General features: G+C 35.2%; 1 protein-coding gene across 1 annotated transcript in view; it reads left to right on the forward strand.

Moving 5' to 3' along the window:
- LOC111032210 (T-box transcription factor TBX20-like) overlaps positions 1–11,411 on the forward strand; it is a 68,082-nt gene extending 56,671 nt beyond the window's left edge. The window contains exons 5-6 of the mRNA XM_022312459.1: positions 8,739–8,815; positions 9,578–11,411. Of these exons, the coding sequence (XP_022168151.1) occupies positions 8,739–8,815; positions 9,578–10,208 (708 nt within the window). The 3' untranslated portion in view covers positions 10,209–11,411. The remainder of the gene's footprint in view (positions 1–8,738; positions 8,816–9,577) is intronic.
- Positions 11,412–16,854: the final 5,443 nt, after the last annotated feature.

The following is a 16,854-nucleotide window of genomic DNA, read 5'->3' on the forward strand; positions in this document are numbered from 1 at the left end:
ATTTTGTAACCACTCTAAACTGTAGTAAACACTATGATTCCAAAAAAGTAAATAATTTTCGAGAAAAGCAGTGTTTACCTTTTGCCACACTGCATCGTACTACTATAATACACATTATTACAATACAATAGAAATAATAATGATAAATATTGAGCACCATAGTAATCAGTGGATTTGAGGGACTTGACTGTGTTTCATCTGGATTGCGACCAGATCGGCTTTCGTACAATTATTATTATTATTAATAGTATTGTAGCTCGCAGTCCGGCAGCTATTTTACGTGTGCTCGTCCGTCCGCGAACGTATTTCTTACTATTATAATAATAGTATAAACCGTTTAAATGAAAATATGTTACGCGAAATGAGTCCGAACCGCCAGAGACTCCCTGTCGATAGCAATAATAATGTAATATATAATATAGGAACTATCATTATGATAAATAATAATTATTCGAAAACGTTTCGGCGGCTATCTTTACGTATATTAATTATATACCTACATGATAATATTATAATATTATAATATTATAATATAATATGTAGTAAGTAGCCGATTTATAAATAATATTACACACACACACACACACACACACACACACACACACACACACCTCTACATAGGGTTGAGCGATGATGAATTATTATTATCGTATATCATTATTTTCGGGTCTCCGAGCTTACGAATTTTCTTTTTAATTTTTTTTTTCTCACATCCGAAATTTATTACTCGCGCTCCGACATAAACGTTATAATAGCCTACAGTCGATCGGGGGCCACTTTATAGTAATAATAATAATAATAATATTATTACTACTATGATTATATATATATTACGAGGGTAATGAGGCCCGAACCCGTTTAATTATCGATTTCGGCATTTTAATAACGTTATACGGCGGTGTTCGCCCATAATAATATATGATATTATTATAGTGACAGCCCGTTTGGGCGACGTGATGATGAACGCCGCCGTTGTACCGACGAGAACGACTACCGCTATCCAGACACCGCGAGCTTCTGTTATACGTTTTTCAAACTCAATCCACCGAAATCGTTCGGCTAATAATAATAATAATAATAGTACACAGATTCGGGACGACGTGCCTACGTATTATTATTATTATTATTATTATTATTATTATTAATATTAAACACGCCGCGATGATCGTAATAATAACATATATATATATATGTACCAGTCGAAATAATAAGTTATAACACTCGTGTGTGTATATTAAAATAAAGACTTATAATATGGGAAACCTATATAATATGCAACTACCTGGCTGTTCTGACGTCGGTACATCTGTGTTTATAATATCATTATTGGCTCGTTTAGATTTCGTTGTGAATTCAAACACACCGCTCATCGGCCAATCCTCGGTCTGCTCGGCATATCATACACGCATATCATTAATATTTTGAATAATAACAATATGCAATAATTATGTGGACCGACGATCGTTTTCTGACGTGAATCCAATTTCAATAATACCTGCTACATAAGTAGGTGCTTACCTCGTCTGCACGGACGTGTCGTTATATTATTGTACTGCTGTTATTGGAATCGACTCGTCTGGGATCGCACCTTTTATAGAAGAATAAATGACATATTATCGCGTATCGCGATGAAACGATATACTTCAAATTCGTCATTATTCCCACGGACGAGTATCGCAGTAACTCGGATATCGTTAAGTAGGTACCTGTTACGTAATACGAGTGAGCCAAGCTCCATTGTTGTATAAGTCCCTAGTATACGTAGATTGCGCATGTGCGTTAAAATCGTATAGAAAAATGATCAAACTAGTTGCCTTTTTTATGTTTGATATAAAACCTTTACCGCAAGAACGTCCACGGTGCAAATTGCAAAACAGGTGGGTATTCATCCAATCAGTCATAGTCCATGGTAGATGATGTTGTAGTTCATCGTAACGGACTTCTTGGTCGCTGAAAATACAATGATTGCAACGCATATTATATGACGCTGATGATCAACAAAAAAGCATATTATCAAACAGTTGGCATCACTACAACAATTTTAAACATTCGACAAACCGTCTTGAAAACACCCGGTGATTCCACAGTCCCAATTAAAAATGTTTTTGATGACGCGTTAGGACTATTAAAATATAATATCGAATTAATAGGCAGGAAAACTTCGACTGAACCGTGACGAAAGAATACATTAATATCTTATAGGCAATTAGTGGATTTCTGTGAAATTCTTAAACTATCCAGTGTCCCGCAAGCTGCAGTTGACAGATGTGTCGAATTGGTTTGACTGTGCTGCTGTCTGGGCATTGATAGAGAAATTTGAAAGGGGTTTGTACGAAAAGAATTCTGGAAAATCGACGAGTCATATGCCAACTTTTGGTATCAAAAAAAAAAAAATACCATCTGTAGTATAGTTTAGATACAATTACTAAGGAATGTTCAAAAACTATTTTAATTTTCTTATAACGAAAGTATATCTGTTTTTATTTTTAACAAAATGTTTAAAATTCTTCAGAGAACATTCATAAATTGTACACACACTTAATGCGCAGGTAATACTTTTGCATTAAAATATGAATATCGTTTCTAACACTTTTTTACGCCTATAATTCTTTACCTACCGAGCCAAACTGAACAAGAATAAAAAAAATCACTTTACTGTTATATTATGCTAATGCTATTTTCGTATTGTTTCGAAACTTAAAACATCGTAAAGTGTAAATATTATTATACACACATACTACAACGACGTGCGTTATGCTATTTCCTCTAAAAAACATAAACACGTACTTACCTAATACTAGACTCATGACAACATTATCTGTTACAAGTGGAATTGTATTATTTTTTTAATGCTTAATACTCTTTGATTTTAACAGATGTTATGTTTTCAGCTATTGGAAGCGTTAGGACTGTTAGGAGAAACTCGGTGGCCGCGAATGTCAAATTTAAAAAAATTAACAGTTCGTTCTATTCGCATACTGGGTATTTGAGTCCCCACAAAAAATAATATTAATCAGGTATTTAGTACATACAAATTAAAAACACAATGGCTTGGTGTGGAACGTTTGGCTTCAGTCACAAACTTGTTCCGAGTGCCAGCATTAACCAGTGTCACTAGTTTCCGGATGGGTGACCACCCGCGTTCTCAGTGACAGATCCTTGCCACACATGCCCGCATGTTACATGGACTGTATACAACCTATAAGAAAAAGTATTTTTGTTTTGGCTACCTATAAAATACAATATTGATATGTTTAACTTAAACACATATAAAAATAATAACTTTAAGATGAACAAATATAGAACGTAGGTACTTTGATGATCGACACCTGATAATATTATTTTGTAGTTTAGTGATATATTATTTTTTAACAATTTTACAAAATAATACATTTATAGATGAACAATATTATAATAATTATTACGCTTTGGTAATTCTGTGTTTATTTTGTACATACCAAAAATCGAAACCGATATTCCATTATAATTTTCCTCCAATGCCTATAGAAATGAACAGCATTACTTATACGTATTGTACTTATTTCATCGGTTCGTATCTAAAAAAAGAACATGTCTTTTGCTAAACTATTAAGTCGAAATATCATGTCAATTTTTCTTTTAATTAATCAATACACCGAAGGTGTAACCAACACGGCAGAATGACCTCTCACGTAAAATTTGGTACAGGTGGCAGCATTCATGGGTTGTCTTGAAACTATGCGTGCCCAGAGTCGACGGGTCTACCGCGGCGACGAATCCGATTTGTCGGTGTGCGGGACCGCCGTCGGATCTATATTGTAATAATTAAAAGCCGATAAATCGCGGTCGGCCGCCGCGATCTTTGCCGTCGCACGAGGACTGCGATCGATAACGAAAAGAAACGCATTATTCATATTATTATATTGTAATAATATCGTCCGCCACGCCATGTTATTGCACACTTTTTACGTATACGGCGAGCGCGAACGCGCGAGATGTAGAGAGATAATAATTTGTATGAAAAAATACATTATTATTATTATTATTATTATTATTATTATTACCGTTGTAATTTACGTGTGCGGCGGCAAACATGAAAAGATATTATTATGAAAAAAAAAAAAATGTATATATATGCATATCGAAAATAATGAAAAGAGACCGCGCGCACCGAGAGAGGGAGAGTGAGGAATTCAATACGGCCGTTTAATTCCGATTTGTTGTAATACAGTATTAATGACCTATCGATAGGTCGTTTGCCCTGTAATTTTCGTACCGACACGATAATACCGCTCGGCGTGCGCGTGCATAGACGTGTTGCTATATTACGTACAGGTACGTTGGTTTATACCTATACACCATAGGTTATAAATTACGGTCGCGCGGACTCTCTTGCGGCTTCGTGCCACGAGCGACGTCTATCATCGTTGTCATAGGCGTTACTAGTGGTTGTTCTTTTGGGGGGGGGGGCTGAAGCCCACTCGGGTTGTTTGGGAAAACGTGTATACTGTTATTGTTGTTAACTTTATTTTTGCCACAAGATTTGGAAAAAAAAACAATTCTCATTGTACATTGTACAATAATATAAACTAACACCGAAAAATATTCAGTCGGTACCTACAGCTGTGTCGCCTGACCTAAGCTACATGCAGTGTCATTAAAACATTTTAATAACGTGATATTTCTCGAAGAAATCTCCAATTATATAATATCATGAGTTTTTAATAAATTATAAAATTAATATGTTATCCCATGGCTATATCAACACTATAGTATTATAGTCACGGTATTTTTTGGAGGAGAAATAATATTATACTAAGTATATTATTATCTATGGTCTTGAACCTTGGAAGGTTTCTCTTCCTAGCACGAGTTATATTTTTGGGGAAATGCCGTTTAGACCATATTTTTATAATTTGTTACTGCAAAGCTTACGAACCTGTTTGGACCAATTTATAAATGATTTAAACAGAATTTCTTTTCCCATTTTCCGCATGCTCGAGAGCTAGGAATGAAAAACAGTGTTGGCGTAGTTAAAAATTCTATTGTTTTTAAAATAGTTTCTGATGTATGTATTATATCGTTTTGATGAAACTTTAAAACCGTTTATGGGTGTTTTTTAGTAAATATGTGTGTAGTGTATAAAACAAATTCATTCATTCCTTAACCATTCCTAGTTGTAAAAATTGTTTTTAAATGTTCAAGCAAAATTAAAATTCGTCGAGACAAAGTATTTGTTCCTTCTTACTTGCATGTCAGGCGATGAGATCTAAATACCATTTTTGTTTTTGCTTAATGTCTGCTTCTAGTATCTTATTAGTAAATGCATTTTACATCATTGTGCTATATCATATGAAATGTTATGATTATATAAAATGTACGCACAGACATTATAGCTGTATCCTGAATATACTCAATGCCTATTACTAGCCACTCGAAACTGTGTAAATGGATAAAAGAGCATATGTGCACGTGGTAATGAGATCCGTTGCTGCTTCGTTATTGTAAATAAAAAAAAACCCCGAAATAATCGCAAAAAATGTACTAATTTTCTTTTTTAATTTTGTTACGAACAAAAAAAAAAAATCAAGAAGACTCGAACAGCATAATTCGTTCAAATGTCGTAGTTATATTTGAAAAACACACGCATCATCCCGCAGCAGACGGACTGAGTGGTGTCTAGAACATATTTTATATTTCAGTTTCGTATTTCAGTATTTTAACCATCTTCAGTCTTATTTTTAGACCGACAAATAAGATGAGAGTCTTATTTTCAGCGTAGGCACAAATAGAAACTTATTGTGCGGCATGCCGTCAAAGGGATATCATAATATATTTTCCTCTACGACATGTTCACTTTGCCGATGAAGAATTGTCGACGATTTAAGCAACAATAATTCAATAGAACGCAATCCACACTTAACATTTTAGTAGGCGTCAAACGCACAAACTCACCCACAAATTGTATTCCATTATTGCACACACATAATTTAGGAAACAGTTTTTAACAGTGATAATGAGCATAATGTGTATTATTCGTGTGTAAATGTATATTGAATTATACTGCATTGCAATAGACGATGAGTGTGTTAAATAGTTTCTGAGTTTTCCATATTTTTGGACGTTTTCTGCTTGACAAAATCGCGCTGACAAACGGATACTCGTGCATCATATTTTCGCGCCACAATATCCGTCTAAGATAATAGTATAATATTCGAATTGGTATTTAATTATAATGACGAATAACGTTGTAAAATCCGAAATCTTCATCACGTCTTATTCGCGGCCTTCGTAACCGAAATTTCCGTAATTGGGCGATCCATTTTTTTTTTTTTTTAATAACGACGAGCTATATTGTTTTGTTTATAATACATTTAAATATAAGACCTATCTATGTATTATTAAATATTACACGTACAGTATTAAAATATACTCGGGGACCACCGGCTGCAGCAGAGACGATGGCCGTTGAGTGGGCGAATGGGTGGGGAGAGGGGCGGTAAAAAAGCGGTTTGATGACCGTCGTACGTGACGACCCTGAGACGTGCCGCACACACACACACACACACACACGCTCACCATTATATATCATATCGGTGTTATTATGTACCTATATATATATATATATATTATATACACACGAGCATTAGCGCGGTATGTGTAATACGGTTACCGGAAGTGCGAAGCCTCCCCCGCCGCGCGCCACCGGCCCGTCGAAATGCCACACCCACAGCCACGGCTCTCACGTCGTCGTCGGTCTACGTCGCATATATAATTAGGCCACCCTGAGCGCGGCACCGACACCTCGTCGGAAACGCTCATACGTCACCCGAGTTGCGGTAACCGCGGTATGTATGTATATATACATATAGTATAATATGCGTACACGCGTGTACACGCGGCCATTATTTTTTAACCGCTCCTCGTCTGTAATACAGTCGGTCTAGGGGGGGGGGTGGTGAGGTGGGGTGGTCGAGCCACTTGTCAAAGTCTCGTTCGGGTCGGTATTTTTTTTTTCGCGCCGTGATAAATACACACCGCGGGTATCTCTACCTATATGTGTACACGATAATAATATATAATATTATTATTATAATAACAATGAGCATATGTGTACATGTGACGGCCGTTTGTTCGAGACCTCACCGAAACAAATCGATATCCATTACCCGTCGCATCTTCCCCGTGGTGACAACTACAAATAAGCGGGACAGGTAGTCGTCGGGCGAGCGTATAATATATGTATTACATAATATTGTTAGGTGCGTGGTAAATACCAGGTACACGGGTACAACCAGTCGCTAGACGCCTGTAGTTGCCGGGGCATCCCGCGCATGACTATAATATATTACGGTCTGTGGTACACTGGTATTTACCCACAGTGCGCGGCCCACACGTCCGAAGTCTTTGACACGTCAAAAGTCTAAGGGCACAACGACAACAGTGTCCGCGATAATAATAATAATAATAAATATTTATGTATATTTGCGCATATACGTCGACCAGTCACAAAATGTATATAATCTTAAAGACCGGTGGTACATGGTACTTTTAACATTTGTTGTCCATACCGGAATACCGTGATTTGGTAAGCACCGTAGTTACCGAAAATGCAGTGTCTCGATGAGACCTAAATCTTCAAGTATTCTTCCAGATGAAATGTTATCTGGAAAAATACTTGAAAAAGCGAATAATCTATGCAAATTTCAAAGTATGGGAAAGCGATTATTATAAAAAGCTAGCTGCCATAGAAAAATATGGGTTACATAATATGCACATAAGAGGAAGTTGAGAGTGTATATGATTTAATATTTTAATTCACTCCAAAATTGTTTTAGAAAAAAAATAATGGAAATATCTGAATGATAAAATAATAGAATACCTTAAGTGTTTTGGTGTAGCTTTATAATATTACGATGACATATCATTCATTTTGTTTATTGTTATTTGTGAATCTATTTATTTTTATAAGTCATTATTTATTTTATGGGGTCTGAACTAAATTTTCCTCCAAATTTGAATCACTATTCGCAGTGTATCGCGCGTACTTAACAGGACAATACAATAAAATTTTTAAAACGGATTCTAAAAGTTGCAGGACGAACAAATAATAAAAGAGCCATTGGTTATAGAGTCAATTACCTATACATATATAGGCGCCCTTTGGCCCCTCAAATGTGCCCCAACGGAGGTGCGCTGCATATTTTAACATTAGAACCCATGATTTTCTAATAAGGGTAGGGTAGTGGTTCCAAATTGCTTTCGGTTATAACCACTGGAACATATTTTATGTACTTATACCACAATAATCATATTATAGTACTATAGAAGTATACCGTCATATATGAAGTAGAACTTTGAAAAAAAAAATTAGTACTCGTAGATATTTCAAAGTTTGTCAAGAAATAATGTTCACACAATCATATAGGATATCATCAGTTATAATGATCATGGCGACGGTATCATTATCAGTAAATCGTTTATAATCCATACTTAAATGTTTTAATATAATAGGATATGGTAAATATAAATAATATGATCAATGGTTTATACCATAATAATAGTAAGTTAATGACGAAGTATTGATACCAAAAAAAAATGTACCAAGCTTTTTTTATTTTAACGATTCGAATATATATTATTGCCTGTTGTCACGTAAATGCTATTGATGTACCACTGAATTCTGTAACCGTTCTGGAAAGTACTGTCCAACTTCTATTATTACAATATGTTAATGTTTTATGTTTATCGTTTTACAGATAACCAAGTTGAAAATCGACAGCAATCCGTTTGCAAAAGGTTTCCGAGATTCGTCGAGGTTGACCGAATTCGAAAGGTAAATAATTTAACTAAATGATTGAAGGTTTTATAATATAGAATAAACATTTGAAAGATACTGTGAGACCGTGCAAATGATAAGGCTCGCGAATAAATGAAATATTTTTCGTGTCAGAGAGGACCTTGCAACTTTAGTAGTTTTCACCTCATAAGACCGTAATCGTCGTCTCCTTTGAATCAAAAGACAATTAATAATGTTGCAGGTCCATTATTAAAATAAACCTCGAAATCCCACGAAATCTCCTATTACCACAGCCTCGCCAATGACTAATTTGGTTTACAGAACTCGACTGACTAACTTCAAAGCACTCGCATAAATGGTATAATATTATTATAATATTATATACATATCATCGAACAAAATATCTGTTTCACACAACACTTCTAAAAATGCCGTCGCCAGCAGTCTACTTTAAACTCACACCCTCTGAAGAACATTTGAGTTATCCACCGTCCCACACATAGACTATTAAAAACTGCATGTGTATTTTTTTTAAATACAAAATAAACATTCACTTGCTTAAGATTGTTGGGGGCAATTGCCTAAAAAATATAAGTTCGTGACGTCACTGCCTGCAAGGGTGTAATGGTACATAGTGTATGAGCATTTATTTTTCACTTGCCATAAATAAATAACTAGAGGGGTGTATTAGTTCTAAACACTCTCAACCCACAACCATCCACCCACCACCCACCACTCACACCAAATCTCGATTCTTCTCGACTTACAATTTGGGACGCCCTTTTGTCACTGTTGCAGGGAAACGATGGAGTCGATGTTGAGCGAGCACCACATGCTAAGAACGCCGTTGCTGGACCCAGGCGGTGGACTCAGCCAACTGACGGCCGAAGAACGGGCTGTTCTGGCAGCCAGGTCCCAGCTGTTCCTGAGGGCGGCAGCGGCCGCGGCCGCAGTGAGTGGCCCTTATGGTCCGCTGTGCGGCATATATAACGCGGCCGCAGCGGCCGGCGGCCAACACCTGTGGAACCAGTGGGCGTCGATGCAGGGCCCGGCAGGCCTCTACCAGCAACTGGCCGCGGCCGGCGGTGGAGGTCCCACGGCCATGGCTGCCGCCGCTGCAGCCGCAGCCGCCGCCGCTCACCAGCAGCAGCAACAGCACCACCACCATCAGCAGCAGCAACAACAGCACCACCATCACCAACAACAACAACAACAACAACAACAACACCACCACCAGAGTTTGTACCAACAACACCAGGCGGCCGCCGCCGCAGCGAACGGATTCAGATTTTCGCCGTACTTGGTCACTCCGCCTCAGCTGTCAGCGGTAGCGGCCGCGGCCAGATCGCCGTCACCGTCCTCGCCGGACACAGCCTGTTCGTCGGACCGTTCGGCTCACGGTGGTGGCCATCGGACGACGCCGCACTAACAACCGGAAGCATCTGTTTATATGATATGTGTGTGGGTTGACCGGAAGCGATTCGTGTATTATATTTTTATGTACCTTTATGATGGTATCCGTGAAATTATAAACTGTAAAAAAATCTGGGAAAAAAGTCCGAGAAAAAATTGATTTAAAACAACTATTTTAATTGTTATTTTATAAAATTATTTTTCGACCTATATTATTCATTCAATGTTTTTGTTTTTTTGGACTTTTTTTTCTCCCGTGAATTCGTTTCCTTTTATCCTGTAAAATAGAATGGACCTTAGAATCGGGTCTGCAGTGTGTAATATAAAACAATTCAATATTGTGTGTACAGCGTTTTCCGTGTATTTCGGTTTTCGTGACGACTCTCGATCACCGGATTTCCGGTTTCTCATAGTCGAAAATCGCTGGAGACGGGTCGTGTGGACTGTGGAGCACTTAACAGTCAATCGATCACCGATGGTTGGCATGACAAATGGCGTTTCACCGTCGTACTTGGGTATGGCGAGATTATGCGATTCCGGTGCTGATGGCGGAAAACGCTTCAAATTTCTTTTTTTCTTTTTAATTTTTAATTTCATTTTTAACGTTATCATTATCATTACTATTATATACATATTATATTATATATTACTATATACATCACCTCTGGATGATTTCTCGAATGTGTGACACTCGATATGTCGTTGCGTATTATTTGTTTTATTATTATTATTATTATTATTATTATTATTATTATTATTATTATAATTATTACATTTCGAATGTCCGCCGCCGCCGTTGATCTTTATTTAAACGGTGACCTATACAGTATGGTACCTGGTATACCGTGATTTCGTGCTTGAGATAATATTATTATTATTATTATTATTACTGTCGTACGTCGTAAAACGTTCAACAATATTACCTACCTATATTATACATTATTATTGAATATTATTATTATTATTATTATTATTATTATTATTATGTTATTATCATCATTATAATTATTATTATGTTTTACTCGCACCAGCGTTTCGCGTTTCCACCGCCAGAATATTAAAATATTATGCGCTTGTGTCTGTCTATACCTATTATTATGTAAGTACGTCATATTATATAACACATAACTACAATAATATTATCTGTATAATAGTTCGTATAATATATTTTATGTAATGTGTTTACAAATAAAGCGACGCAATTGTATTAATGATTAAACGATGCATTGTGCACTAGCACACTTTATATTATGATGGCAAAAATATTAGACCGTTACACATTATTATCACTTTTCGTACCTACCCATAAACGGCGTGTGTCAGTCGTTTTTCCAACGGCGTCCTTCCCTGCAGACCCACAAACGAACCTACCGATTTCCCAAGTGACAAAATGTTTTCCACTGTTTCTATTGTTTCTAGAGACAGGGTTTTTGTACAGCGAACACATGTCGAAGGTGTGAATGGAAAAATTAAAAGAAATAATAATATTTTTCAAAGTTTAAACAAACAATAGAAATGCTGACTTTCGACTTTAAAGGACATCCAATATTATATTAAAATAATAGGTGTACACGTTAACTTCTGTTGAAATCGTGTTAAACAAATCCACATCTGTGCAGGTTAAAATTAAAAGATCATTAATTGATTCGATTTGATCACATATTGTAGGCAATGATTTCAAGTAAAACATATTTCTCGATTTAATAATTAAGTCGACTAAGTAATTGTTTTAATTAAAGATAATCACAATTTTTAAAATGTTAACTTTTTTCAACTGAGGTATCGAGTCAACATTTGTCTGCACATAACATTTATATATAATTGAATATAATACCATTTTCTGACTGCTAACGTATATAGCTAACTTAGCTTAACCAACTAACTCAACAGTAAACAATTATTGTTGTCTTGACCGCCTTTGGTTAATACCGTATTATCTATGGGTTAGGATACCAACTGCAGCACACCCACGGCATTATAGATATAGATACCTTCTATTCGTCTCGGACGTTAATATTACTTTTCGATTTTTATTGTCATTCGATCGTGCGTCATCCGTGGCGGCGAGACGATGGATCGGCGACAGTAGTGCCGGGGAGGGAAAGATCGGAGAAAAATCAAATTACTGCCGTTGACCATAATTCGTATCGGAGATTTTGCGCGCCATATCTCTCCCCAGAGGAGAAGGGGGGGGGGGAGGGCGACTAATAGAATCGAACCGCACCGTATCGGTGCGTGTATCGGAGAGATACAATTCAATTTGTATCGGTCGGCAAACGATATTACCAATCTCATCAATAAATGCCGCCGAGCAGTATACCTATATACCGCGTGCGGTGTTACGGGTCACCGCGATAAACGAAACGTTACTGCGGTCAGACTTTTATACGTCGTGTGTGTGCGTGTGTGTGACAGCATATAAGTGTGCGTGTGTTAGTGTGCAGTTGAAGAAGATTAATAAATCATGACACGGCACGACACCGAACCAGTGCAGGCTCCAGACCATGGTTTTGCTCCGAGCTCACTGTCTTAGCGAAACACCCACTTATATATATATATATATATATATATGCGACAAATGATGAATTTAAAAGTTGTACAAAATAAACCACACTGAAATCACTGAAACTAGAAAAGCAGCGATATTCAGAGATAACGCTATAAATCCACCTTTTTAACTATTTTTTATCGTTATTATTTTTCAAGTTGATTTTCCAAAGGTTTTCATTGCATTCTTGTACGTTATTTTTATTTTACAACCCAAAGCAGAATATTTCCCAGATGATTTCAATGAATGAAAATCGAAATCTGAACTGATAGTTGATTAGCTGCGACTGATAAATTATGACTGTCGGTTATTGTGTGACCTATATTTGCATTGGACCCTCGAACGTCGTCATAAAAGATTTGCACCGTGTTGTGTTATGTTAAATATAATATATATTATGTTACAAAAATATAGTACATTATTATTAAACAAGCCGCAATTTGATTATTGATAATAATAATAATAATAATAATAATACCACACGTCCGTCGCTGCATAGGGATCGCCGAGACACCTCCTCTTTCATGAGTTAATTAAACATAATATACGAAAATATCAATAAATTAAAACACGCGCGTAGGTATGTTGTACCCACTTTAAAAGCTAAACTCATCTCGGCCGACTCGACGCGCTTGTGTGTGCGATATTTACGACTTGCCTCGAGGGATCACGTCCCTATACATATATACCAGGATACGCATATAATATAACGTATGTAGTAGTTAGTCATTGCGGTAGTGGGGTGGTATAGTAGTGGTAGTGGTAGTGACGGTGGTAGTAGTATATAGGTATAACCTATAAGGCTATAACCCGGTATGCACCTGTAATAACATGTATTTGGTCTACAATAATATATTGCTTTATTATACACAGCGATACTTCTAAAGGCAAACACACACATTTCGAACAGTAATTTCATCTAACAGTATTAAAGTTTTTGGGAATTTATTTATTTTTTTAATTATTTCAAGTCTTTTAATGATATTATTATTTACTACACAACAATTTCGGAAAAAAAATATTCTGTTCTTTTTGTTATGTTGGTTTATGCGTTTTTGAGAACTTTAACAAAAAAATCGAATTCAAACCATTTAATATGAAAAATAGTCCTCTAACCTGTATACCTATATCATTATAAATCTTGTTCACTGCTGCAGGATATCCTTATTCCTGACATTTTCCCAATATATTTTCAAGCCAATTTCTTATCATTTCAATGTATGTATTATTCTATGTTTATTTATCACTGGTTGCTGAAAAGACAATAGCGTTATGACTAGATATTCAATGAGTTTTTTAATCCAACCAGTAGAGAGATACAAATATTGAGCTAACCGATAAGTGTCAAGCGAGCACCGCACTGATGTACATTATTAGGTGTCGTGTTATGGGTTACTGCAATGGATGTGTTTAAATTGATTTTAATGTTAATAATATTTATAAAACCATATGATCATTAATTGTATATGAATAACGATTCTGAGCGAAGATATTCTGACAGCCAATATGCCGACATCATATATTACTAAGTACTTATATTTTATGATATTATTGATATCAAAGTAATTTATTTTACACATTAGTAATAAGATAGGTTAAAATATTAATTTTGGCCAAAAACATTGCATTTGCAAAATCATTCTTCATATAATAATATAAGCACCTACTTTAAAAGTATCAAGTGCCCTGTATTTTCGAATAAAAGTTTTAAATTACATCAAATTAATTCTTTTTTAAAATATCTAATCAATTTATCCAAATTTCAAATTAAAATATCTATAAAAAAAAATGTGTTTATATTTTTTAAGAGAAAATTTGTTTTAAATGTTCAATCTCCAGCTATAGAAATTGAACAATTTATAAATTTTTGTTACAAATAGTTTGCAAATGTTCGTGATTTCGATGGATTCGTTGAACATATTTTGGGCTTTAAATGCTTATAAAAAATCTTATCTATGTATCTTTAATATTTTTGAACTGCTATTATAAAAATATATAAGTAATAACCATATATTAGATTTTCAAACTTTTTTAACAAGTGAAACACATCAAAGAAACTTAAAAAAAATCAAAATATTTTTTTTAATTGTGTATATACAATTTATTGTTACATGACATTGATGAAAATGTAATGTATTCTACAATTAATATGTAGGGTTACATAAAAAAAAAACAAATAATAATAAAACTGGTTTTGCTTAGAAACCCCAGGTTATCATTATTTTTTTCTTACTCTTTGAAATTGACAAGGGACTAGCATTGCTTTTGACCCCTTCCCCCCAAAGTACCATTTAAATTCACTTTCCTATCAAAAAAGACGTTGAAGTAGAAAACCAAAGCATTTTTACAGCCCCGAAAACTAGACGACAGAAAAAAACACGTAATTTTAAAATCAGTAGATCCCTCTCCACCCTCAGAATCTAAAATTAATTTACCTTTAGATTCGTCGGTTGATGATCTACGTTTTTAGCTAAGACATCAACGTCGTCTAAGACGTTCTAAAAACAAATACAAAATAAATGTAAAAGTCATCATTGACATCTGGTTCCAAATATTACGTGCCTATATATAGTATTGTTATATTAAGTTAAGTTAGTTCTCTCCAAAACTACTTTTATTAGTATTCGAAACCATCGTTGACCTTTCTGAGTGCGCACTGCAGTGCCATCATCCATGTCCACGCTGTAGGTACGCACAATAATATAATTTTATTTTTAATAATTTATACTTTCCAATCGATACGGATAGGTGATCGTGGTGCAGTGAAACTCTAGAGGAACTCGATTGCAGTCGAAGTACACACACTCCGTGGCCGACTGTTTAAAGTATAATCGTATTACAATAATATAACGAAGTAATAATATAAAATTATGTAGGTAATATTGTTTTATCGTGTGCAATAGTATAATAAGTGAGAAAAAACCTCGCACCAGTGTTACATCCTCGATAATAATATTGCAGTCGATTCCTGCTCGTTCCGCTCGGCGGCAGTCATAACATTCGAAAACCGCGATTTTATCACCAGATAATAATATTATTATTCGAGTCGGCGATGTCGATATTACACTATTATAATATTATATATTGCACAATGCACGTACGTCATGATTTTGTTCTCGTAATAAAATTCTGAGCTGAGGACTTGGAACGATGGCGCAGATAATGAATCTCGAACATCATAAATAATAATTTAGGGCCCGGAAGTTCATGCATTTGAATGTTTTTACTGAATGGACTAAAAAATTGCTAGATCAACTACAAATTTGAATTATACTTATACAAATCCAAATAAAAAATTTTATTTTCATGTAATTGCATATTTTGGGTTTTTTTTTATGTATCTGCATACATTACGATTTTTTTGTTATTAACTGCATACTTGAGTCAACTATTATGTAATTGACAAAATAAATTACTTCTAAAGGACCTATTAAATATTAATAAATAAAATAACCTCACTACCGCGGAGGCCCATGGCCCATGGTTTGCATCGTGTATGCTAGAAAATTGACGAACTTATTTCGAATATGAAAAAAGTGTTCTTTAAGGCGCCTGCTCGCGTTGAATTGTACCGATGAGAAGCCCCAGAAACGCCATTGCCTCTTTCTCCTATCATTACGCACTGGGGGACCTGGTTAAAAGCCGCAATGTACTACTGTGAGAATTTTAAAACCACTAAAAAAGTCGTAAATTTATTAAATGCTGATGATGCGCTTGCTATTGGAAAAGTTAAAAAAATTACGTCAGAAAAATATTTAGAATCAAATTTAGTTTTCATTTATACAAATTATGAATTTCTAGCTACGGTTATTACAAGTTTAGAAACTCAGGGAACTCTTTTGACTGACGCAATCAAAACTGTGGAGAATGTAGAAAATAAATTAACTTCAGTAAAGTGTAACAAAGGCATTACAATTTATAAAAAATTTAAACAAGTTATTGAAAAAAATCTGGGCTTTAAAACACTATTAAAAATTTCAAAAACTGTACTGGGAGAAGAAATGACAATAGATAATTTGTGTAAAGATTTTTCTTGTGATAGTTACTATATTTTTAATACGCACCAATTTCTTCGGTTGATGTGGAGCGGAGCTTTTCGGTGTACAAAAATATG

Source organism: Myzus persicae, unplaced genomic scaffold (genome assembly GCF_001856785.1).
Source record: "Myzus persicae strain clone G006 unplaced genomic scaffold, MPER_G0061.0, whole genome shotgun sequence".
NCBI lineage: Eukaryota > Metazoa > Arthropoda > Insecta > Hemiptera > Aphididae > Myzus > Myzus persicae.